At 49.4% G+C, this 22,447-nt stretch overlaps 6 protein-coding genes across 20 annotated transcripts in view; 4 read left to right on the top strand and 2 right to left on the bottom strand.

Moving 5' to 3' along the window:
* The window catches only part of C3G (C3G guanyl-nucleotide exchange factor), a 55,428-nt gene extending 53,943 nt beyond the window's left edge, over positions 1-1,485 (bottom strand). For 2 of the 4 annotated variants that reach the window (XM_020948071.2, XM_086835418.1), the window contains exon 1: positions 368-1,485. In XM_020948071.2, the coding sequence (XP_020803730.2) occupies positions 368-389 (22 nt within the window). In that variant the 5' untranslated portion in view covers positions 390-1,485. The remainder of the gene's footprint in view (positions 1-367) is intronic. The other 2 variants (XM_086835419.1, XM_086835420.1) reach the window with 1 other exon arrangement.
* pod1 (coronin) lies at positions 1,458-11,357 on the top strand. Of its 9 annotated transcripts, none has more exons than XM_086835426.1 (15): positions 1,458-1,607; positions 2,425-2,514; positions 3,119-3,620; positions 4,060-4,246; positions 4,299-4,855; positions 4,916-5,068; positions 5,218-5,760; positions 6,282-6,557; positions 6,769-6,801; positions 6,893-7,065; positions 7,126-8,037; positions 8,106-8,451; positions 8,508-8,643; positions 8,733-8,830; positions 8,898-11,357. In XM_086835426.1, exons 3-15 carry the CDS (start codon positions 3,312-3,314, stop codon positions 8,988-8,990), a joined length of 3,816 nt encoding a protein of 1,271 aa, XP_086691552.1. In that variant the 5' UTR covers positions 1,458-1,607; positions 2,425-2,514; positions 3,119-3,311; the 3' UTR covers positions 8,991-11,357. The 9 variants fall into 9 exon arrangements, with proteins under 9 accessions (XP_086691552.1, XP_086691558.1, XP_020803751.2 ...); XM_086835429.1 differs by lacking the exon at positions 1,458-1,607 and adding an exon at positions 1,756-2,177; XM_086835432.1 differs by lacking the exon at positions 5,218-5,760.
* Positions 11,358-11,517: 160 nt separating this feature from the next.
* On the top strand, positions 11,518-16,048 carry iav (transient receptor potential cation channel subfamily V iav). The gene is made up of 9 exons (XM_020948129.2): positions 11,518-11,860; positions 12,145-13,062; positions 13,154-13,596; positions 13,687-13,838; positions 13,896-14,112; positions 14,182-14,532; positions 14,610-15,392; positions 15,457-15,689; positions 15,752-16,048. The coding sequence occupies exons 1-9, from the start codon at positions 11,722-11,724 to the stop codon at positions 15,897-15,899; spliced, it is 3,384 nt and encodes a 1,127-aa protein (XP_020803788.2). The 5' UTR covers positions 11,518-11,721; the 3' UTR covers positions 15,900-16,048.
* On the bottom strand, positions 15,918-18,924 carry Nf-YC (nuclear factor Y-box C). Of its 4 annotated transcripts, none has more exons than XM_086835439.1 (3): positions 18,415-18,924; positions 16,797-18,255; positions 15,918-16,733 (listed from the first exon to the last, which is right to left on the bottom strand). In XM_086835439.1, the coding sequence occupies exons 1-3, from the start codon at positions 18,456-18,458 to the stop codon at positions 16,332-16,334; spliced, it is 1,905 nt and encodes a 634-aa protein (XP_086691565.1). In that variant the 5' UTR covers positions 18,459-18,924; the 3' UTR covers positions 15,918-16,331. The 4 variants fall into 4 exon arrangements, with proteins under 4 accessions (XP_086691565.1, XP_020803787.2, XP_086691563.1 ...); XM_020948128.2 differs by having other exon boundaries at positions 16,797-18,258; positions 18,415-18,843; XM_086835437.1 differs by having other exon boundaries at positions 16,797-18,258; positions 18,319-18,608.
* A 30-nt stretch (positions 18,925-18,954) lies between these two features.
* Positions 18,955-20,787, top strand: xit (ALG6/ALG8 family glucosyltransferase xit). The gene is made up of 4 exons (XM_020948104.2): positions 18,955-19,121; positions 19,176-20,090; positions 20,152-20,262; positions 20,324-20,787. The coding sequence occupies exons 1-4, from the start codon at positions 19,054-19,056 to the stop codon at positions 20,766-20,768; spliced, it is 1,539 nt and encodes a 512-aa protein (XP_020803763.2). The 5' UTR covers positions 18,955-19,053; the 3' UTR covers positions 20,769-20,787.
* Atx-1 (Ataxin 1) lies at positions 20,581-22,123 on the top strand. Its single transcript, XM_020948105.2, has 3 exons — positions 20,581-21,251; positions 21,314-21,542; positions 21,597-22,123. Exons 1-3 carry the CDS (start codon positions 21,169-21,171, stop codon positions 21,933-21,935), a joined length of 651 nt encoding a protein of 216 aa, XP_020803764.2. The 5' UTR covers positions 20,581-21,168; the 3' UTR covers positions 21,936-22,123.
* The last annotated feature ends 324 nt before the right edge of the window (positions 22,124-22,447 follow it).

Below are 22,447 nucleotides of genomic sequence, written 5' to 3'. Positions count from 1 at the left end.
TCTAAAAATAGACTTGTTGACAGCCCAAAAGCGAGCAGCAGCAACAACAACAAAAGAGGAGTGTGTGTCTGTCTGTTTCTGTGTCTGCGTGTGTTTGTGTGTTAGATGCACAGAACGGTAAACGGTGAAAATTATATGAGGGGGAGAGCGAAGATGATGAAGAAGGGGGCAAGAAATCCTGGAGGATGCATACAAACACACTCAGGCACACACACACACACACTCGCAGACAGCAACCAACACACAGGCATTGAGAGCGAAAAGAGATGCGAGAGCTAAGAAAATGGGAAACAAAATCCATCTCACACAAAAAAATAATCTCCGTTTTTCCTATTGTTTTTCTTTGGCGGCAACTAACGGTACTCACCGATTTTTTGCAGAATATTCATAATGAGCGCCTTTTTGCGGGTTCGGTTTCGGTTTTGGGATTTGGATGTGGACTTCCAGGAGCTCCAGCTTCAGCTCCAGCGCCTCCCTCGCCCTCAGCCTCTTCTCCTTCTCCTTTTCCCGTTTCCTTTGCCTTTGCCGCACACCAAATTTGTACGCGCACATACACACGCACACTCCGACCGAAACACACACGCCCGCTACACACTCACATCGGGGGGCGCGCACACGCACACACACGCACACCCGCTCGCCCTCTCTCACTCTCTCTGCAGGAGGAGGCAGCAATAAATATATGTTTACGATCCGCGCGAGCTCCTGCGATATTATGTTCACTTTGGTTAAAAAACGATATTCACGGTGCACCTTGGCCGCGGTCTGTTATTGTTATTGTTGTTGGCTAACAGCGCCATCGAACCAACTCGTTCGAGCCAAAAAAAAATACAAAAAAAAATAACAATGCGAGCTGCGGTGCAGAGAGCGATGCGATATAGAGATGTTACAGCATCGATGATTGGCCCCATCGATGATTGTTGGGAATGTTGTGGTCAGATATCGATACTATTGCGTTGGCATCGCAAAGTATTGACGTTAGTTATAGAGGGGTATTCATGCGCAGAACCTATAACATTCCCTACAATTTTTTCAATATTCAGACTAATTCCTTATCGGTTCATTTGTTTTTTGTTTAAAATGCCAAAGTAGAGACATCGATATTTACGTGCGTGCAATCGATGTTTTGGCAGCTCAAGTGCACTATCTAGAAATCGTCAACCGTTTTCTATTTTCAAACTTCTTAAGAAATTGGGAATTTCCTCTTCAATAAAATTATATTATTCCTGTATATTATTACCAAGCTATATACTTTTGTTTTGTTTGATAAAACTTCAACTGATTAAGTAAGTAAACTCTTAAAGCAAAACCAATACGAGTACTAAGCTTTCGAAAATTCAACCGAAAAAATGGTTCGTGTCTGCACTACACGTCCAACCTAAATCGATGTTTCGTACACAATAGCGATAAACACAAACATAGAGAGTATCGATAGTGGTGCAATGTTTTGCCAGCACTAGTTTTTAAACACTGGCACGGTACGAAAAGAAAAGGTTGTGATCTAGCGTAGTTTTTTATTGATTTCATTCGGATTTGGATTGGAAATTACCGCCCGGAGCTGCGGTTTGGCAACGTTCTCAGCGGCATTTCGTTGGCGTGGCGTGAGCGTGAGTACGCGATGCATTTGCAGACGCTGCGTTTTGCGGCTTTCGGTGTTTGTTAAAACTGTTGTTGCACCGAATGCAACTTTTGTGGGTGTGTGCGTGTGTGTGTGTGCGAAACTGCTCCTTTGTTTGCCCATAAAAAAGCGGCGGCGTCGGCGCAGTTGTTGTTGTTGTTGTTGCCTCCCTCCTTGCGCTGTACTTGTTGTAGTTGTCATTGTCATTGCCGCTGCTTCATCTTTTCTTGTTCTTCGTCGCTGCCGGCGCCAGGGTGTGTTTGTGTTGCTGCTGCAAAAAAAGAAAAAAACCTAAAAGGAAACGGAACGGGGGAGAAAATACTCAGGCAGGAGGAAGGAAAAACCAATCCTAATTAATTGCACGCGACACTGGAAAGTAAGACCCAATAATCACTTGTTAAAACAAAAAGAAGGCAAAAAAAATCGACGTTAGCGGAAAATGTCAATAAATGCATACAAAAAGCTGCAACAAAAACCAACCACCAGGACCGTGCATGTGTGTGCGTACGTGTGTGTTTAGTGGGTGAAATGGCAAGAGCAACAACAACAAAACGCGAAGGTGGAGAAAAAACAAAACAGCCGGCTGCCGAAACGCATTGGTGTTGGTAATAAAATGGTGTTAAAATTAAAAACCGAACTTCGGCAGCCGACGAGATATTTTCCCGATGTTTTTCCTGCCCTCTCTCACTCTCTATTTGCGCAAAAATAACGTAATTTTCCGCGCAAACGAGAGAATTTTTAAAGAGGGAGAAAATACTTAATTTTTTTGCATAAATAACAATTGAATAATGTTAATGCTATGTTAGGATAACAGTTGCCGATGCTGGAAATTAACATCAACATCCATCCACCTACAGTGCCAGGAAGAGAAAGCGAGAAGGAGAGAGGAAAAAGTGGTTAGTTTTTCTGCACCATTTGCGCAAGTGTTGGTGCACTATAATGCCAGTTGCGTTGGTGTATGTGTGAGTTCTGCAGGATCGTTAACCCCTAGGTGTGGCGGCACATATTAACCCTTAGCGCCTTAGATGGGGCGGATCGCGCGTCACCAGATATTTGTATATTTCGCCCAGTGCTCTGCCTTCGCCTTTCGCTTCCTTTGCTGTTATACAAACAAACAAGCATTGCATACACACAGAGCATAACACACCGAGTGCTGTTAGTCTGCCCCAGAGTTGCTCATCCGGCTTTTGTGGCCACCACCAGTGGCGGTTCCAGTTCCACCGCACCATTCTTGCCCAGCTTTCTCTTTTCAATCGGCGGCAAGTGCACCAGCAGCTGCACTTGCAGCAGCAAAGCTCTCCTTTCTTCATTTATTTATTTCTTGCCTACTGCCGCCGTTGCCTATTGTGCGCCTTATCGGATGAGGTGACTCAGTGGCACTGCCGCACACTGCCACTTGCCCAGTGATATCACACAGACCGCGACAGCTCACACCGCCCCTCCCGCACCCGCACTGATATCACTCCAACTAACACACGGATATGCTTGCCATTTTTCCAGACGCAACCACACACACTCACGCACGCACTGAACGAGAGCGAGAGACAGTGACAGAGCGACAGGCAACTGGCCCACTGGAGACTGGACAATCCAATCCAATCCAATCCACAATCGACACTCCGCCAGAGAACACTCGACGTGCACAGCGCCAGAGCAGCTTAGCCAGAGGAACTTAGAACTTAGAACCGGAATCATGGCGTGGCGCTTCAAGGCTTCCAAGTACAAAAATGCCGCACCCATTGTGCCCAAGGCGGAGGCCTGCGTCCGCGAGATCTGCGTGGGTAGCTATCAGACTTATGGCAACAATATCGCCGCCTCGGCCGCCTTTATGGCCTTCAATTGGGAGCATACCGGCTCCAGTGTCGCTGTCCTGCCGTTGGACGATTGCGGACGCAAGAGCAAGACGATGCCGCTCCTCCATGGCCATACGGACACAGTGACAGATCTCAAGTTCTCGCCGTTCCATGACGGTCTACTGGCCACCGCTTCGCAGGATTGTCTGGTAAGGAAAACATGTTTAGGATATTTTCCTATCTGAAATAAGGAATATAAACCGGCATTTGTGGCGTATTTCCATCTGGAATAAGTCATAACAAGAGCTAGCTTTCACTTCTGCTTAGTTTCTGTTTTTTTATAAACTTTTCTTAGAACAACCAAGTTTAATTTTAGTCGAAACAAAACAAAGATTAAAAAAATACGTGAATAATGCGAAATGAATCATAGAATTCCTGTTAAAAGTGGAAAATCTGCAGTGCAAACTTTCCCCAAGTCAAGTTTTTTTTTTTTTTTTTTTTAACTGGAGCCATACACGTTTTCACCTTTATTACTTTGCGGCTTCTAAGTGCAACTTCTACTTGATTTTTTTTCCTGAGTTAAACATCTTCCTTGGTGATTTTTGGAGTAGAAAACTTACGATTAAACTTATGGCAATTTGTTTACAGGTCAAGATCTGGCACATCCCAGAAAAGGGCCTCGAACAGTCGCTCTCCGATCCGGAGGCCGTCTTTTCACACAAGCAGCGACGCGTGGAAACCGTCGGCTTCCATCCCACGGCCGATGGCCTGATGTACTCCACAGCCGCCGGCTGTGTGGCTCTCTTCGATCTCAGCACCCAAAAGGAGATCTTCTGTGAGTTGTGACCCCGAAATTACCGAGCAAATCTAATACGAATACTCTTTAGCAAACAATGAACATCCCGAGGTGATCCAATCGGCCAGTTGGCGTGAAGATGGCTCCGTTTTGGCCACCAGCTGCAAGGACAAGTGCGTGCGTATCTTTGATCCCAGGGCCACCGGCTCGCCCATACAGATGACCGCTGAATCGCATCAGAGCATCAAGGACTCGCGTGTAGTGTGGCTGGGCAATCAGACGCGCATCCTGACCACCGGCTTCGATGCGGCCCGCTTGCGTCAGGTGATCATCCGCGATATACGCAACTTTGGTACACCGGAGAAAACCCTGGAATTGGACTGCTCCACGGGTGTACTAATGCCCCTGTTTGATCCGGACACAAATATGCTATTCCTGGCCGGAAAGGGTGACACAACAATTAATTACTTGGAAGTTACGGACAAGGATCCGTATTTCATTGAGGGTCTTCGTCACACCGGCGAACAGACAAAGGGGGCATGCCTGGTGCCGAAGAGAGCGCTGAAGGTCATGGAGGCTGAGGTGAATCGTGTGCTGCAGCTGACATCTAACATGGTCATACCCATTATGTACCAAGTGCCACGAAAGGTGACTATGTCTAACTCAAAACATTGAAAGAAATATCTTAATCTCCGGCGTTGCTTACAGACATACCGGGATTTCCATGCTGATTTGTATCCAGAGACCTCGGGCTATAAGACGGAACTGGTGGCCGGCGAGTGGCTGAATGGCAGCAACCAGGCAGTGCCCAAGATGAGCCTGGATCCTGCCAAGCGTGAGAATGGCGATGAGCCAATTATTGTAAGTTTTATTAGCTAGAAGCTTAAGAATGTTTTCGAGATTAGGAAGTACGCGAGGGAAGGGTTTTAATCAAGGGAATCTCTCTTAGCTGTCCGAGTCAGTGTATCGCTTAGGTCTTTACCCTCTAATTCCCATTTTCGGCCATTCAGATCCATCGCGGCAATCTCAGTGATTTGGTTAAGAATCTAGAGAATCAGCGCTCCAAGGGCAACCCCAATACCATTGCCACAAAGCCACTGGCCAAGCGCAACGACAACGAGCACTTTGTGATGCTCAGCAAGGGTAACAATTTCGAGGAGAAGAACGGCAACGACAACAGCAACCACAGCAATGGGAAGAAGGGCGGCATTTTGCCCGTCCAAACCCAGCCCGATGGCGAGTGCAGTGAGCTCATACGCAAGTTCGAGGCCAAATACAAGGTGGATTCCGAGAAGGAGAAGGCTCAGTCCCAGTCCCACTCCCAGTCCCAGGAGGATGATAAGGAATCACCCACCGAGCAGGAGCATTCGACTGGCAGCAGCGAGGAGGTATCCTCATCGGCGGCCAGTGGCAGCCATTCGCCGCCCAAGCCCATGCCGCGCACATCGCGCAACAATTCCCTGCCGGAGGCAGCCAGCGATTCCGCTGGGGAGAACAGCGGCAGCGGCACTCCACGCCCCAGGCCACGCACCACCGCAGCGGCGGCCTATAAGGTGTTCTATCCCCTTTGGATTTTTGTACAAATGTTCCGTTTATAGTTGGAAATCGTTGAGGTTTTCAGTTTATATATTTTGTGAATTTAATTCACGTTTTATATCCCTTTGTTTAGGCGTTTTTCTGTTGTATTTTGTACACTTTTTTAGAACTTGGTTAGCTTCCTTAATTGGTTTTCCTTTGTTTCTTATGATTTTGTTGTTCGTTTTTATCATTTTCGCAAAATGGATAGCTGCAAGTATGTATTTATGGCAGCTGCCAGCCCTTTTCGCGAATCAGTTGTTTGTTTTTCTGTTTTTGATTGATATTTGATAGGCAGAGTGCACCAATACACCTTGTGCTTTCATGGCAATACCAGCTGGTTTGCTATTACTCACCTTTTATCAGCTGTTTTTGTTTATTTTCTCTTTGGTTTTCAGTTATTATTTTGCAGTAGAAAACTTTTATTATTTAGTCAAAGTCTGGTCTAGACTGCGATTCTTGATAATTAAACGTTTGCAATCTCCCCGATTATTCATAGCCACGTCTGGGCCCGAAGCCTTTCTCCAGCACCTCGGGGGATGTGTCATTCGACAAGGTCTTTGCCGTGCCTTTGGCCCCAGGCTCCCATGAGAACATCTCCAGCGTGGGCCAGGACAACAGCAGTGGCGGAGCCATGGAAATAATACCCGCAGAGGGTTGTCCCAAGCCGGATCTAATTGTGAATATTGAAATTAAAGCTCGTGGTGCTCCAGCCGTGGCCCCAGCAACGGGCAACGGCGTACAGATATCTTTGACCACCTCGGAGCGACGCAAGGTAAGGCCAGGAGGAGATCTGCTTACACAGCAACTACAGCTCGTGCTCTATAATCTCTAATGTTCTCTCTCGATCGAATCTATCCCCTCTCTTACATGCCTGTGCCGACAAAATTCAACTCTCGACTCCTAACTTAATCTTTGAAATACCTGAAACCGCTCTCACTTCCACAAACTAACCTTTCTAAATACTGGGAACTGGTAACTACTAGTCCTCGGCCGACGATGATGAATCATCCGACAAGGTCTGCCCTCCAAAAAGTCACTATTTTAATCATCCAAACTAATATCAATCTCAATCTCTCTTTGTTCCTTGCTAATCCTTCTGTCCCTCAGATATTCGAACAGAACTCCGAGTCATCGGGCAACTCCACGGAGGGCGAGGAGCGTGTGGATGGCAATCTGCAGAGGGCAACCTCCACCAGAAGCAGCATTGCCGAGCGTCGTCGCCTTTACGAGAGCCGTTCCAAGAGCCAGGTGGACGAGAAGGCCCAGTCGCCAGTGCCATTGTGAGTGAGGAGCCAAGCTCTTAATAGAATATCCTTAGTAATAGTAACCCCTTCTTCCAGGCGTCGCGAGCACTCCAAGGTGGAACCCTTGAAGACCAGCAGCCAACAGCTGCAGGCCAACAACTCGATTGATCCCAAGCGCATCTCGGTGCCGGAGGGCAAGCTGCTGGAGGAGCACCGCCGCGGCAATGGCTCTGCCACGGCTCTGGGTCTCAAGAAATCCGCCACGGAGGCGACATTCACCAAGCGCACCTCCACCGTCTTTGGAAAGGTGTCCAAGTTCCGGCATCTGAAGGGCACACCCGGCCACAAGTCGACGCACATTGAGAATTTGCGCAATTTAAGCCGCCAGATACCGGGCGAATGCAATGGCTTCCATGCCAACCAGGAGCGTGTGGCTGTGCCGCTCTCTGGACCCGGTGGCAAGATTGCCATCTTCGAGCTTAGCCGACCGGGCAGGCTAATGGACGGGGTTATACCATCGCTGGTGAACGGCAGCAACATCATGGACTTCCAGTGGGATCCATTTGATGCCCAGCGCCTGGCCGTGGCCTGTGACGATGGCATCGTAAAGCTCTGGCACATCGGCGCCGGGGGATTAAGTGAGCCAACCAATACGCCAGCTGGCGAGCTGACCGCTCATCTGGACAAGATCTACTTTATACGCTTCCACCCGTTGGCCGCGGATGTCCTGCTGACTGCCAGCTACGACATGACCATCAAGCTGTGGGATTTGCGTACGTTGAGCGAGAAATGCTCCCTCTCTGGCCACACCGATCAGATCTTTGACTTTGCCTGGAGTCCCTGTGGCCGTCTGGGCGCCACCGTTTGCAAGGATGGCAAGATTAGGGTCTACAATCCACGTAAATCGGAGACCCCCATACGGGAGGGCAACGGACCGGTGGGCTCACGCGGAGCACGCATCACCTGGGCCCTGGATGGACAGTACATTGTCTGCACAGGCTTTGACAAGTAAGCAACTATCTGCTAGCGAAGGATATATGATTTCTAGCGGGGATTTCTTGGGTATTTCTTTGCAGGGTTTCGGAGCGACAGATAAGCGTGTACAATGCCCAGAAACTGGCTGCTCCTTTGAACACGGCCAGCTTGGATGTATCGCCCTCGATACTCATTCCCTTCTATGACGAGGACAGCTCCACGCTGTTTGCCACCGGCAAGGGCGATTCCACCATCTACTGCTACGAGATCACCGATGAGGAGCCATACATCTGCCCGTTGTCGCACCATCGTTGCACCTCGCTGCACCAGGGCCTCAGCTTCCTTACCAAGAACCACTGCGATGTGGCCAGCGTGGAGTTTTCCAAGGCCTATCGCCTGACCAATACCACCATTGAGCCCCTCAGCTTCACAGTGCCGCGCATTAAGGTGAGTGCAGGAGTCTCTTTGATATAAATAAGGTCTTATCTATAATTACCAAACAGAGCGAGCTCTTCCAAGACGATCTGTTCCCACCCACGCGCATCACCTGGAGCGCCACGCTGAGCGCCGAAGATTGGTTTGCCAGCAATGATAAGGCAGCGCCCAAGATCAGCCTCAAGCCGGAGGGCATGGAGACACGTGAGTGATGGCCCAGCTTAGGAATACAATCCCCCTTTAAACTGTTTTCCTGATATCCTTACTATTATTGTATTATTATTTTTTTGCAGTCTCTTCTATACAACAAGTGCCGGTGGCCGCCAAGAAGTCGGATCACCAGCAGTTTGGTGGCCAAAAATCGGATTACGAGACCAACAAGCAACAGGAGGTGAGTTGGAGGAGTAGGAGATAATCTCGCTTTTAGGTTTTAATACCTGTTTTCAATCTTTTCTTAGATCCAAAAGTCGGTCAGTGCGCGCATGGAGTTCACCACCAAGCTGGAGCAGGACGACATGGAGGGTGTGGATGAGAACGAGTGGCAGGAGTAGCGCCGAGCTGGCGCCCAGAGAGATCAGTTCACAATTTAGCGTATAAAGAAAGGAAAGAATGAAAATCAACAAGCAATCCTAGACATGACAAAGGCAGCAGACGACGACATCAAGACTCGAAAGCAAGCAAGCACACTCTCTAGCACACACCAAACACCCGGTACACACCCCAAGCCTAATCCTAATCCTTCGCCCCCTCCACCATCACCACCTTCCCCCATTAACTGCATTTGCTCAATAATTGCCAAACTAACAATCGTAAGCAAATCTTGTTTTTGTTTTAATATTTTACATTATTTTACATTTAACATTTTTACATTTATTATTGTGTTTTCCCTTTTTTTTAATGTATGTTTTGTGTTGTAAATCGTGCTATTTAAGTAGTTAGTCGAAAATCTAGTTTAGCCCAACTTACGCTTAGTTTTTCCCTGATTTCTCTTTCCCAGTTTCGATTCGTGGCCATATACATATATATATATATATATATATATATTATATGATATATATTTTTAATAATGTGCGAATGTGTGCGTGTTTTTTATGTACTTTTCCCTCGCAAGAGAGAGAGAGAGAGATAGAGAAAGTGTGTGTGTCTGCCTGTTGCCTTCTCTTTCACCTTCATTTTCCACCACAACTCTTCTAGTCTTGAACATAGCTCGATCCCCATACCATCCACCACCCACCCATTCCTTTCCCCAGAAACAAACATAGACTGTGGCCGAAGAAAATGCGTAAAGACAATTGTTTTCGATGACGTTTAATTGTATTAATAGGTAAATCAGTAAATCAAACACTAAAGCCAAGAATCAAACAGGAAAAGCGACTAAACAACTGAGAAGAATTCCAAGAATACTATATATATTCCAAAATGTATAACGAAAAGACTTGAACAGCGGATCCCTGCTCTGCCAATCCCTAATTAACGCCCTAAGCCCAAAGCCCTCTACTAACTGAACAATATGACAGAGGATACTATGTGTGTGTGATGATGAGAAAGGATGCCACTCGAGTAGCAAACACAATGATTACCAATTACCCATAGCGTTTTTTGTACTTGCAATAGAATATAAATGTACTTTTATACACGAACCAGGATATATACTATATATATATATAGAGCATATGTACTATATATTTTGTATACCAAGGATGAGCCAGCTCTCCGACTGACTGACTGACACAATAGGCCGAAAAGAACTGCAAAAAGTGAAGAAATAGGGAAAGACCAGATAGGGGATGGCAGAAAATGTCGATATATCGATCTATAAATCAATCTTTTAAAGTTGCAATATATATACGATGAAATCAATATATTATATTTGATATATCGAACCACTATATTCGAAATTGATACAAATCGGATATTTTTTTACAATATCAAAGTTTTTTCTATATTTAAAAATTTTATATAATATTGTTCGATGTTTTAAAATTCAATTTAGCAAAGTTTACAATATTTTCGATATGTCGATATATCATATCGGATTTTAACTTCCGGTATACATCCCTAGACCAGACCAACCAACCAACCAACTCTCTCGGGTAATGGGCAATATATTGTGCTAGAGATATAATGGTTCTATTATACACGAATATATATATATACACATATATGTATATATATATGCATAGTTATAGGCATTATTCCAAGCAATTCCAATTTCAATTCCAAATCAAATCAAATGAAATCAAAGAGTCCAAGTTGCATTTAACTCCAATGAAAATGGAGGAACTGAACCGAACTGAACTGACAGAGATACAAGGTAGTATTCACTAAACATTCTGATCTGGAGATGATACTTATGTCTGGGATTATCCCGGCTAGGCCTAGGTTGGGGGTAGATTCATATAGACGGTAAACCGACCGGAAATCTAACGCATATATCCTCGAAAGAACATACTCCAGAGCCCGACACAGATATTACTGTCATTCTGTATTTAATAGCCATATTCGATTACGATTTGTCGAACGTCTCTCTCTAATTTATATTTATATTTATATATATATCTATAACAATAATACCAATATACGAAAATACAAACTTCAAGCGATATAAATTATGACGATAAAGCAGTGATTAACTTATCAATGACGATTCACAGGCGTTAATTGCCATCAGAAGCGATAAGTGAAGGAGAGAAGAGAATCTTTGAAGCATTAGAGAAGGTGTGGGAGGAATCAGAAGCATACACATTATTTATACAATTTATTTTACAGTACAGGAGTATATGTATATCCGATAACCCCCCAAATACCCCCGATACTCTAGCGCTAAGTTATAATTAACAATAATAATAATAATAATGAAGGCAAAAATATATTTATATACATAATTCAATAAAAAGAAAAATGAAACTTAAATTATATATAAATCTGTAAGGATATCTTTCATTCCTTTTAAGTTATTATTAATTTTTCTAGATATATTTGAATAAGGTAAATGTACGCAACAGGTAAACTAAGGTATCTCAAAACCCATTAATTTTCATATATATTTTTATTGATTCAATGGCAAATCCCTGTCAGATCCCTGACACTTGCATATCTACCGCTGCCACAAGGTTCCTTTTTAGCTTCAGTTACTAGGACAACGCCAGGCATAGCCTGGGTGTCCGTAACGCTTCTGCCCCGCGGTTCATCGAACAAACAAACAGCAGAAGTGAGCCAGAAATTGCGCACTTGCCACCGGGGAGGCCAGTGGTTGGACAGTGGTGCAGCGGTGCAGCGGTCATGAAGTTCCTGCTGAAGAAATGCCTGCGCAAGAAGGCCCCGGAGATGAAGCCCGGGGCCATCCTGGACGCCGTCATCTCCCAGTCCTCGGCCACCGCCTGCAAGTGTCTGCTCTACAAGCTGGCTGATTACAAGAGGGGTGAGTGAGTAGATGGTGTAAGGAGTAGCTATTGGGTGACCTAAATAATTATACTTTATATAAATATATATATTATATATGTAGGAATTTAAATTTTCCTTTATGTCCTCTTATTACGGGGAATACCTAAATCCTTCAAGAAAAGTGTTGGGGAACTGGGAAAAAAGGGGACTTCCCCCTCCTTAGATTGCTCTTATTTAAGGATATTCAATTAATAACATTGCCCTATAATCCTCTCAAAAGATAAACACCAAATAAACCATTTCAATTCCCACATCAACCAGGTGGCGACCTCATTGATGCCATCAATTCCGGCGGACTGATTGCCGTGGAGCAGCTTATCCGCGAGCAGTTTGGCGTCTTCATGTACAACGATGGCAAGGGCCAGGTGATCAACCGTGCAGAGTTCCTGCGCTGGAAATACCGAGACCACACCGAGGTTACCATACCCATTGAGGCATCGCTATCGATACACGATCCGCTGGGCAAGTGGGAGGACCACAAAGCCTGCTGGCAAATGCAGTATCGCGGCGCTCTTGGCGAAAGTCTGCTGCACGTGCTCATCATCTGCGACTCCAAGGTGCACACAAAGCTGGCCCGCGTCCTGCTCCGTGTCTTTCCCAACCTGGCCTTGGATGTGATGGAGGGCGAGGAGTATTTGGGAGCCAGTGCCCTGCACCTGTCCATTGCCTACAGCAACAATGAGCTGGTGGCGGATCTCATAGAGGCCGGGGCGGATATCAATCAGCGGGCAATAGGCAGCTTCTTCCTGCCCCGGGATCAGCAGCGTGCTCATCCGGCTAAGAGCACCGACTACGAGGGACTGGCCTACATGGGTGAGTATCCGCTGGCCTGGGCCGCCTGCTGTGCGAATGAGAGTGTCTACAATCTGCTGGTGGACTGCGGCGCCGATCCCGATGCCCAGGACTCGTTCGGCAACATGATCCTCCACATGGTGGTCGTCTGTGACAAGCTGGACATGTTCGGCTATGCCCTGCGCCATCCCAAGACGCCGGCCAAGAATGGTATCGTTAACCAGACGGGTCTCACGCCACTAACCCTTGCCTGCAAGCTGGGCCGTGCCGAGGTCTTTCGCGAGATGTTGGAGTTGTCCGCCAGGGAGTTTTGGCGTTACAGTAACATCACCTGCTCCGGCTATCCGCTGAATGCGCTGGACACCCTCCTCCCAGACGGTAGGACCAGTAAGTATTCAGTATACTGTTCCTGCAAAGGGGTATAGAAACGTTGTTAGCTTCCTTTCTTGTTCATATTTTCATTGCACTCTCCACACAGACTGGAACTCGGCTCTCTTCATCATCCTGAATGGCACCAAGCCCGAGCATCTGGACATGTTGGACGGTGGCATCATTCAACGTTTGCTCGAGGAGAAGTGGAAGACATTTGCCCAGAATCAGTTCCTCAAGCGCCTGCTCATCCTGTCCACGCATCTGCTGTGCCTCTCCGTCTCCGTTTATCTCCGACCCGCGCACGATGGTGAGGCCGAGGGTGAGGACTCCGAGGGCGAGGATCTGGGAGGTGGTGGAGCTGCCGCTGCTCTTCAATCGGTGACAGAGGGAAATGGTAATGGAAATGGTGATGATGATGACTACAATGCCCAGACGGTGGCGCGATATTGTGCCGAGCTGGCCACCATAGCGGGCGTCCTGAGCTATGTGGTCTTCCAGCAAGGAGATGAGATCAAGAACCAGGGATTATCCGCCTTTCTTAAGCAGCTGGTAAGGAAATCTGGAAAGATGAGGAAAAATTAAGGATGCTGAAGCTGAAGCCCTTATCCTGACCTGGTACTTATAGTTTCTCTTCTCTAGTCTCACGCTCCAGCCAAGGCTATCTTCCTGTTCTCGAACCTGCTGATCCTGGCCTGCATACCCTTTCGTCTGATTGGGGACACCGATACCGAGGAGGCCATCCTGATCTTCGCAGTGCCCGGCTCCTGGTTTCTGCTCATGTTCTTTGCCGGGTAAGTGGGAATAGGAACATGGTGAACTCCTAACCAATGATGTCTCTCTTCCCCCAGAGCCATCCGTCTTACAGGACCCTTTGTGACCATGATCTATTCGATGATAACGGGTGACATGTTCACCTTTGGCATCATCTATTGCATTGTGCTCTGTGGGTTCTCGCAGGCGTTCTACTTCCTGTACAAGGGACATCCCCAGGTGCAGTCCACCATGTTCAACACCTACACTAGCACCTGGATGGCCCTCTTCCAAACCACACTCGGTGACTATAATGTGGGTTACACTCACTGGCACTATGTAGCTTGGTCTGCTTAAGGTTTCCTCCTACTCCTTTCGTTGCAGTATCCCGATCTCAACCAGACAACGTATCCGAATCTATCGAAGACCGTGTTTGTCATCTTCATGATCTTTGTGCCCATTCTGCTGCTTAACATGTTGATTGCCATGATGGGCAACACCTATGTGACGGTCATCGAGCAGTCGGAGAAGGAGTGGATGAAGCAGTGGGCCAAGATCGTTGTCACCTTGGAGCGAGCAGTGCCGCAGGCAGATGCCAAGGGTTACCTAGAGGCCTACTCCATACCCTTGGGTCCCGCGGATGATACGGGTTTCGAGGTGCGCGGCGTGATGGTCATCAAGAGCAAGAGCAAGACCAGAGCCAAGCAGCGCAAGGGAGCGGTATCGAACTGGAAGGTGAGCACAGGGAGAAATCAATACATTAATGTATATTCCTATACCTATATTTATTTATTTCACATAAAAATCACCAGAGAGTGGGTCGCGTCACCCTGACGGCTCTGAAGAAGCGCGGCATGACCGGCGAAGAGATGCGTCGCCTCATGTGGGGTCGCGCCTCCATCTCTAGTCCTGTTAAGGTGGCCAAACAAAAGCTCAAGGATCCCTACAACATGCATCCTGAATCGGACTTCACCAACGCCATGGATATGCTGACTTTTGCCAATAATCCGGCTTCCTCCAATGGCGTTGTCCTGCGTACAGCAGCAGCACCTCCGCCGCCAGCACCACCGGCTCCAGATCCCTTTCGGGAGCTCATAATGATGTCGGATCAGCGGCCAGAGACCCATGATCCGCACTACTTTGCCGGATTGCAGCAGCTGGCGAACAAAGCCTTCGATTTAGTGGAGCAAACGATGAAGACGCAGCCGCAGACGACGACCAAGAAGGTGGCAGCGCCGTCGGTGGATCCTTTGCTTACGCCTGTGCCTGCCGCTCCAGCACTAGCAGCAGCAGCAGCTCCAGCAGGGGACCTGGCCTTGGCCATGCCCCTGCCCATGACGAATCTAAGCAACTTGTTCCAGGATCCCAAGGATATTGTCGATCCCAAGAAGCTCGAAGAGTTCATGGCCATGCTGGCCGAGGTCGAGACGGAGGAGAGCGACAGCGGTGGACCGATACTGGGCAAGCTCTCGCTGGCCAAGAGGACGCACAATGCCTTGTCGAAGGCGGACATACGGCGGGAGCAGCAGCAGCCTGGTTTCGAGGCCATGTCCTCGGTGTGGGCGCCGCCCGGTGCCTTGGCTGTGGAGACGACGGTAAGGGAGAATTCTTGCTCTATCTCTTCTCTCTGCTAAGGATTTTTCTTCGCGTCCCTTGCAGGGCTTCCATTTCGACGAGGCTGTGTCGGAGGAGGTACTGACCATCGAGCAGGAGGCCGAGGTGGAGACCGAGGACGGCAATGGCGGTGAGGAACCCTGTTCTTCCAGCGAGGAAATGCCCACCTCGGAGGAGGTGCATGCCACCATGAAGCAGTTCCATTTGCGCAAATGCCAGCCGGCGCAGGATGAGGCCGCTCGCCGGGTCAAGAGTGCGCGTATTCGTCGCAGGAACAAGTGAGTGTGATCTACAAATCCATATTCCTTCCATAACCGTCGGATCTTCCTACCTCTGTCAGGGTTTCTCCGGAACAGAGCGAGGTTCACGAACAACGCGGTCGTTCTGCGGCTCAGGGACGCGGAAATCTATCGTCGCCACCGGATCCCTTGGAGCCCTGGAGCACCCGTGAGCTGCAGGACATCAACAAGATACTAGCTAGGAAGTAGACACACGAGAGAGCGAGCTTCTGGCACATAGTCCTTCTTGTGGTTGGCTTATAATTGTTATCAGAGCTTACGTCTAGTTAGAAATACAAATACATAATAAACGGATGAGCCCCTTACCAGGACGCGGAGGCGGCGTGTCTCTCTCTAAATCTCTAGGATGGTTTTTAAAAGTGTGAAGGTGAAGGTGGGTGGTTGTGGGACTCTGGGGAAAGGTGAAACCTGCAGGAGGAGGGCTTTCTTTCGGCAATAAATTACAATTTTTTGAGATATCATTTCTACACTTACTTGGCTAGATATATACCTATATATATATATAGATTCATCGCCCGATATACACTACTAGAACTACGTTAAACTAGCAACTAGAAATATTTTATACATTGTGCTGGATGCCTCCCGATGCTTCGATATGTTGGCCAGGGTGTCCTGCTTTCATCGGAAACCGCCACGTTCTCCGGACAGGCTGCTAATCGCTTGCGCCTGCTGCTGTTGCTGTGCTTGCTGCTGCTGTGCCTGCTGCTGCGTCGCCGCCTGGTTGGAGTTGATGAAGATGGGCGTGGCTGTGGTCACGGCACTGGCATTGCTCTGGCTCAGATTGACGTGCTGCTGCTGCTGCTGTTGCTGATGCTGCTGGACCTGCACTTGGACTTGCTGTTGCTGCTGCTGCGCAGTGGCTCCGCCCAGCTGCAGTATTTGCTGCGCCGTCAGCAGCTGTGTGGGGATGATCACCTGCTGTTGCTGCTGCTGCTGCGCTTGCTGCTGTTGTTGCTGTTGCTGCTGCTGCTGTTGCATCTGCAGGCGCAGCAAATGCAAGTGATTGGCATTGATAGCGATCTAAGGGAAGGAAATTTGTCGTTAGTTTGCTTTTCGGTTGGATAAATCCCAGCTTCTACTCACCGGTACATTGGTCAGCTCGCCCGTGGGCGTCACCACCTGCTGGATAAGCTGGATCTGCTGCTGCTGTTGTTGCTGCTGCTGCTGCTGTTGCGCCTGCTGCTGCTGCTGGGCGAGATTCTGGAGCAGGGCCGCCTGCTGCTGCTGTTGCTGGGCGGTCGTCTGTGGCGCAGGCGTGGCTGTCAGCTGGCCATTGGGACCGGCGGTGAGGATCAACTGCTGGGTGGGCTGCTGCTGGGCGGTGACTATGTTGAGGCCCAGACTGTTGGCCAGATGATTCTGGGCGGGCTGCGGCTGCTGTTGCTGCACCAGCTGCGCCGCCTGCTGGCCGGGCAGGGCAATGAAGTATTGCAGCTGCTGGCCACCGGGATGGCCAGCCTGCTGGATGATCTGCACCTGCTGGGGATGGTGATGGTGTTGCTGCTGCTGCTGGGCGGCGTGCTGCTGCTGCAGTTGAGCGGAAAAGATGTCCGGATTGACGGGACTGAAGCTGAGCACCTCACCGGCACTGGTTGTGCCTGGAACGGCGTCCAGCTTGAGGCCACCGGCGGCAGTGGTGGCTGCAGGTACATTGGCACCACCGGCTACAAAGTTGCCCGTGGCATTGGCGCTGCCAGCTGCAGAGGCTGCCGACGCTCCGGAGTTGGCAACAGACCCAGCCATGGTGCTGCCGCCATCCTTGTTCTGCTTCTGCGCCGCCGCTGACGAGGAGGAGGACGACGACGATGGCTTGATCTCCTCGCGGGGCACAATGTCGATGAGGAAATCGAACTGATCGTAGTTGGCAATTGCCTGGGCAATGTCCGAACGCTGCAGCGTGCGCCGGCGGCTCTCCTCCGTGTGCACCCAGGCGTGCATTGTTAGCTCCTGGATGAAGTACTCGCAGGCCTTGGCAAACAGCAGCGGCGCCTCGCCGGCTATCATCTTGGCGTTCTCGTCCAGCTTCATGATCTTCTTGATGCGTGCCAGCGGCAGCACTTGATGCTTGGCGTCCACCTGGCCGATCCCATGCACTTCACTCACAATGTTGGGCCAGAAATTGTCAATTGTGGGCGGCGGTTTGCGCGCCACCTGCGCCCGGCTTGCCTTCGTCGTCGTTTTCTCCTTGGGCGTGCTCCCCGTGGTGCTGGCGACGCTATTGGTTGTCACATTCATTCCACCAGGATTGACGATGGTGCAGGAGGCATTATTCGAAGAAACCAGGGTCGCTTGCATGGGTAAGGTTAGCGTGGTGGTGCCTCCTCCGCCTCCCGCAAGCTGCAGCTGGTGTTGTTGCTGCTGTTGATGTTGGCTATTGGAGGCTGTGGTGGTGGTCACCACCACTGCATTGGGCGTCCTTCGCTGCACCGAAGCCGCCGTTGGAGCTTGGCCCTTGCCAGCGGCGTACGCCTGGGCGACGGCCGAGCTCAGTTCCACCTTGATTGGGGTCACGGTGATGGTGTTGTCAAACATGGAGGTGCCACTGCTGCGGAAAGAGGTGCACATGGAGGAGCAACCAAATAAAAAACATTAGAAAAAATCTCACAAATCTCGGCTGTACCGCCTCTGCCTGCGAGGGGGTGGGGAATGGCAGGAGAGGGTGTGTGTGGTACACGGACTTCGTTTCGGCGGCGAAACTAACCTGTTTGGCGCCTTGTTAGTTCCGCCATTGTTGGTGGCGTACATGGCCCGGCTGGCACACGGTCTTGGCTTCGCGGTGGCAGCAACGGTTGGACTCTGGCAGCCGGCTCGAGTCCACAATATTTATTTAAATTCGACGCCTAAATTCGCAAATGCGTAAGTAGAACTGCATAGAGATGCAAGAACATCGATAACACCGTCGATAGTTTTCAGTTTATAATGCTGAGCTGGTTTTCTCCATACACTGCGGCTGGTCTCACTATAATGTGCTAAAATACGTAATCGAACTACGTAAGCTTTCAACATCGTAGTCCTTTGTCGTAAAGTGCATAAATATTATACATTTTAATTTGGGAAAAATGCACTTGGGATATAATAGGCTGCAAAAACATAGACTTTAGTATCGAGCGCCTTTACTACTGAGAAATCCGAAGAGTTAAAAAAAGGGTGCGAAACTTTGCTATACCCGAGAACTTTTTCGAACAACGTAAAGTGATCTAAAACGTAAACTTTCCACGTAGTTTTACAAAATCCGATGACTATCGATAAGTCCAGCGGCAATGTACCCGCATAGGGTCACACTGGCTGTTATCATGCCCAATACGAATCCTCCGAAAAGACGAAGACGACGACAACGACGATGAGGGATATCTTCTGGCACTTGGTGGGCATTAGCACCGGCCTGAAGATCCTCCTCATTCCTGCCTAGTAAGTGCCCAGCCTCCAGCTGCTCTGCAATTAGCGAAACTCACACCCTTGCAGTCATTCCACAGACTTCGAGGTGCACCGCAACTGGCTGGCCATCACGCACAGCTTGCCGCTTAACCGTTGGTACGTGGAGGCCACCAGCGAGTGGACGCTGGACTATCCGCCTCTCTTCGCATACTTCGAGTGGCTGCTGTCGCAGGTGGCCCGCTATGTAGATCCCCGGATGCTGGAGGTGCACAACCTCAACTACGAGTCGAAGGCGACGGTGTACTTCCAGCGGCTGTCGGTGATTTTCACGGATCTGGTCTATGTGCTGGGCGTCCGCAGCTGCCTGGGTGCATTGGGACTGGCACGCGACTCGCAGCAGCACTTTGCCGGCGCCATGCTGCTGCTCCTCAACGTGGGACTGCTCTTCGTGGATCACATTCACTTCCAGTACAATGGCTTCCTGTTTGGCATCCTGCTGCTGAGCATTGGGTGTCTCATCAGGCAGCGCTACTTGTGGAGCGCATTTGCATTCGCCGTCCTGCTGAACTTCAAGCACATCTTCCTGTACATGGCCCCAGCCTTTGGAGTATATCTGCTGCGCTTCTACTGCCTGGAGCAGGCCAGCGTGGCAGCCATGGCGGCGGCAGTGGTCAAGCTGCTGGCAGTGGGACTCACACCGTTTGCCGTGGCCTTTGGTCCATTTGTGCAGCAACTGCCGCAGGTCTTGGCCCGGCTATTTCCCTTCAAGCGAGGCCTGACGCACGCTTACTGGGCGCCCAATTTCTGGGCTCTCTACAACACCGCCGACAAGGTGGCAGCCAGCGTTCTGCGAGTGACACCGGGTGCTGCCTCGACTACGTCGGGTCTGGTGCAGGAGGTGAAGCATACGGTGCTGCCAGCTATTACACCGCCAGTGACGTTCGCCCTGACCGTCCTCTTCATGCTGCCCATTCTAGTGAAGCTCTTCAGGAGTCCTAAAAAGTATGTAAATTAAATTAAACTGCAAGTTAAATCTTTAATTTCATATTACCTTCTCCCACAGACAAAGCCCTTTGGTGTTCCTGCGCTCGGTGGTTCTGTGCGGCTGCTCCTCCTTTGTCTTTGGCTGGCATGTCCATGAAAAGGCCATCCTGATGGTACTAATTCCACTCTGGTAAGTGATCCTGGCAAGCTACTACTTCCCTGGCCAAAGGAGATAACTCCCAACCTTGCAGCCTACTAACCCTGGTCAACCGCGAGGATGCAAGATACGCCTATATCCTGGGCATCGCAGGCTACTTCTCACTGTTCCCGCTGCTCTTCGACCCGGATCTGTTCATACCCCGCTACTCACTGTACATGTCGTACGTGGCCATGCTTTACGGCCAGCTGTATCGCATCTTTCCCGGCTTCCGGGGCTTCCGTGTCTGGGAGTGGCTCTACATGCTCGGCTTTCTGGCTATTCCTCTGTACGAGCACGTGCTGGCTTTTCTGCTGGGCCTGGACAAGCGGCTGCCCTTCCTGCCGCTCCTGCTGACCTCAGTGTATGCAGCACTTGGGGTCCTGTACTTCTTTGGAGGCTACTACGTGTATGCCTTGGGCCTCAGCTGGGGTGGCAAGGTGGCAGTGCCTCCGAAGGCGACGGCGTCGTCAGTTAAGAGAAAACGAAAGACCAAATAAAGGAAGAGAATGAAAGCAAGTGGGAGAGAGAGATTACATTGAGCTTCATCGGAAACCAGGCTACATGGCTTCGTTCCTGGCGGTGCAAGGCGCCTGGCGCAACAGCCAGCTCGGCGCCGATGGGCCCCTGGTCATGGCGAGACAATGAACAAAGGCCTCTTCAGCGGAAATCGGCGGAATGCGACGCGACGCAGGTAGCAATCCGACGCGTACCTGTTGCGCTGAGCAGATTATAACCATAAAGCAGGCCGTAGGTACCGGCACCACCTGGGATATATGAGTGGGCGACATTCGTGGAAATTCCGCGGAAAACACCAAGCTCGTCTGAATGAATATTTATTGACCATCAAGTGCTCGGTCTGGCTCAGTTGAGGCAAGTTGCTCCGCGTAAGAACAAGTCATGCACATGTCCATGGAGACCAAGACCAGCTACGGCTACAGGAGGCCTCATCCGCATACTCCACAGCAGCAGATGCCCATCATGTAAGCGAGGCTAGCTCCTTCCGTATTCCCCGTGTGTATCTTCAATGGGTTTCCATTTGCAGCAAGCCGGATGCCTCGGACTCGAGCTGCTTTCACCGCGGCTCCTACATTGAGCTCTCCAGCGGGGCCAAGCGACGTGTAGAGGACATACGGACCGAGGACTTTATACAGTCGGCACTGCGCAGCCAGCTCTTTGATCTGCGGGAGGCCACCGTGGTGAGGATCGATCGTGGAGCTGCCCCCGGTCAGGGAGTGATCATTACGTTCAGCTATGACACACAGCATGACAAGGTAAGCTGCAAGTTGTTACATTCTCCAGTGAGTAAGCCTCTTATCGACTTGCAGGTGCATATGGAGGTGCTGCCCGGGCATCCGCTCTTTGTCTATGGCCAGGGTTGGGCCTCCTGCAATCCCCAGCTGTCGCTGCAGCTGTACGAGCTCAAGTGCCAGCAGCTGCAGGTGGGCGATATTTGTCTGTCGCTTGTCCAGCGCGAGCAGTCAGCTCCACCGCCGTTGCCGGTGCCACCACGTCCGCGGGCCGAGCCACCACGTCAGCCGGTGGAGTATAATCCGCCGGCGGGAGCCATGCCCCCGCCGTTCGAGCATCCGTATCAGGTGTACGCCAAAATGGCCAACTTTGTGGCCGCCTACACTCAGCACATGATTAATAAGCTACAGGATTAGCTGGATTAACTTAAGAAAGAATATAAAATAACCAATATTAATGTATTCTTTGTATAACCTTTATGGCGAATCGTGGATATCTGCATGGATATCAATGGAGTTCGTGTTTTAATGTAGTTTAAGAGCTCTGTACATTGCTTCCACTTTTTTTTGTTCAATTAAAGTTGAAAAGTAGTGCAAGCAACGGATATTACTAGTTTTGTTTTTGTATTACTGAGTATTTCACGTTTTTAATAATTAACAAAGTAATTTGTGTAAACTGCAGTTCCAAGTGGCCGATAACCGTTACATTATCGATAATGGCCGCCAAAAAATAGCAATTGCCTGATAATAGTGGCGACACAACTTCGATAGTGCAGCTGCATTCAACAGTTTTTATCGGTTGCCAACAAGTTTCATTTCACGATAGGGGGAAATACAATTAAAAAAAGTTTCCTAAGAAGCCTATGCCAAATCAGATACTTCAAAGTAGTTTCCAGATACTTTGTGTATAAAGATTTTACTAACCCATC

This window comes from Drosophila serrata, unplaced genomic scaffold, assembly GCF_035046125.1.
Source record: "Drosophila serrata isolate PLE 108 unplaced genomic scaffold, ASM3504612v1 contig_276, whole genome shotgun sequence".
Taxonomy (NCBI): Eukaryota; Metazoa; Arthropoda; class Insecta; order Diptera; family Drosophilidae; genus Drosophila; species Drosophila serrata.
This window is presented reverse-complemented; position numbering and strand designations above follow the sequence as displayed.

Bases quoted from the DNA above. Each gene is read 5' to 3' on its own strand.
- Nf-YC (XM_086835437.1), bottom strand. From the start codon at position 18,458: ATGTACGCCACCAACAATGGCGGAACTAACAAGGCGCCAAACAGGTTA. The intron at 18,259-18,318 runs GTGAGATTTTTT...CTCTTTCCGCAG, and splicing joins AGGCGGTACAGCCGAGATTT to CAGTGGCACCTCCATGTTTG. The intron at 16,734-16,796 runs GTGAGTAGAAGC...TCCTTCCCTTAG, and splicing joins GCGAGCTGACCAATGTACCG to ATCGCTATCAATGCCAATCA.
- pod1 (XM_086835426.1), top strand. From the start codon at position 3,312: ATGGCGTGGCGCTTCAAGGCTTCCAAGTACAAAAATGCCGCACCCATT. The intron at 5,069-5,217 runs GTAAGTTTTATT...TCGGCCATTCAG, and splicing joins ATGGCGATGAGCCAATTATT to ATCCATCGCGGCAATCTCAG. The intron at 7,066-7,125 runs GTGAGTGAGGAG...CCCTTCTTCCAG, and splicing joins GCCCAGTCGCCAGTGCCATT to GCGTCGCGAGCACTCCAAGG.
- Atx-1 (XM_020948105.2), top strand. From the start codon at position 21,169: ATGCACATGTCCATGGAGACCAAGACCAGCTACGGCTACAGGAGGCCT. The intron at 21,252-21,313 runs GTAAGCGAGGCT...TTCCATTTGCAG, and splicing joins CAGCAGCAGATGCCCATCAT to CAAGCCGGATGCCTCGGACT. The intron at 21,543-21,596 runs GTAAGCTGCAAG...ATCGACTTGCAG, and splicing joins ATGACACACAGCATGACAAG to GTGCATATGGAGGTGCTGCC.
- iav (XM_020948129.2), top strand. From the start codon at position 11,722: ATGAAGTTCCTGCTGAAGAAATGCCTGCGCAAGAAGGCCCCGGAGATG. The intron at 13,839-13,895 runs GTAAGTGGGAAT...CTCTTCCCCCAG, and splicing joins CTGCTCATGTTCTTTGCCGG to AGCCATCCGTCTTACAGGAC. The intron at 15,690-15,751 runs GTGAGTGTGATC...TACCTCTGTCAG, and splicing joins CGTATTCGTCGCAGGAACAA to GGTTTCTCCGGAACAGAGCG.
- xit (XM_020948104.2), top strand. From the start codon at position 19,054: ATGAGGGATATCTTCTGGCACTTGGTGGGCATTAGCACCGGCCTGAAG. The intron at 19,122-19,175 runs GTAAGTGCCCAG...ACACCCTTGCAG, and splicing joins ATCCTCCTCATTCCTGCCTA to TCATTCCACAGACTTCGAGG. The intron at 20,091-20,151 runs GTATGTAAATTA...CTTCTCCCACAG, and splicing joins CTCTTCAGGAGTCCTAAAAA to ACAAAGCCCTTTGGTGTTCC.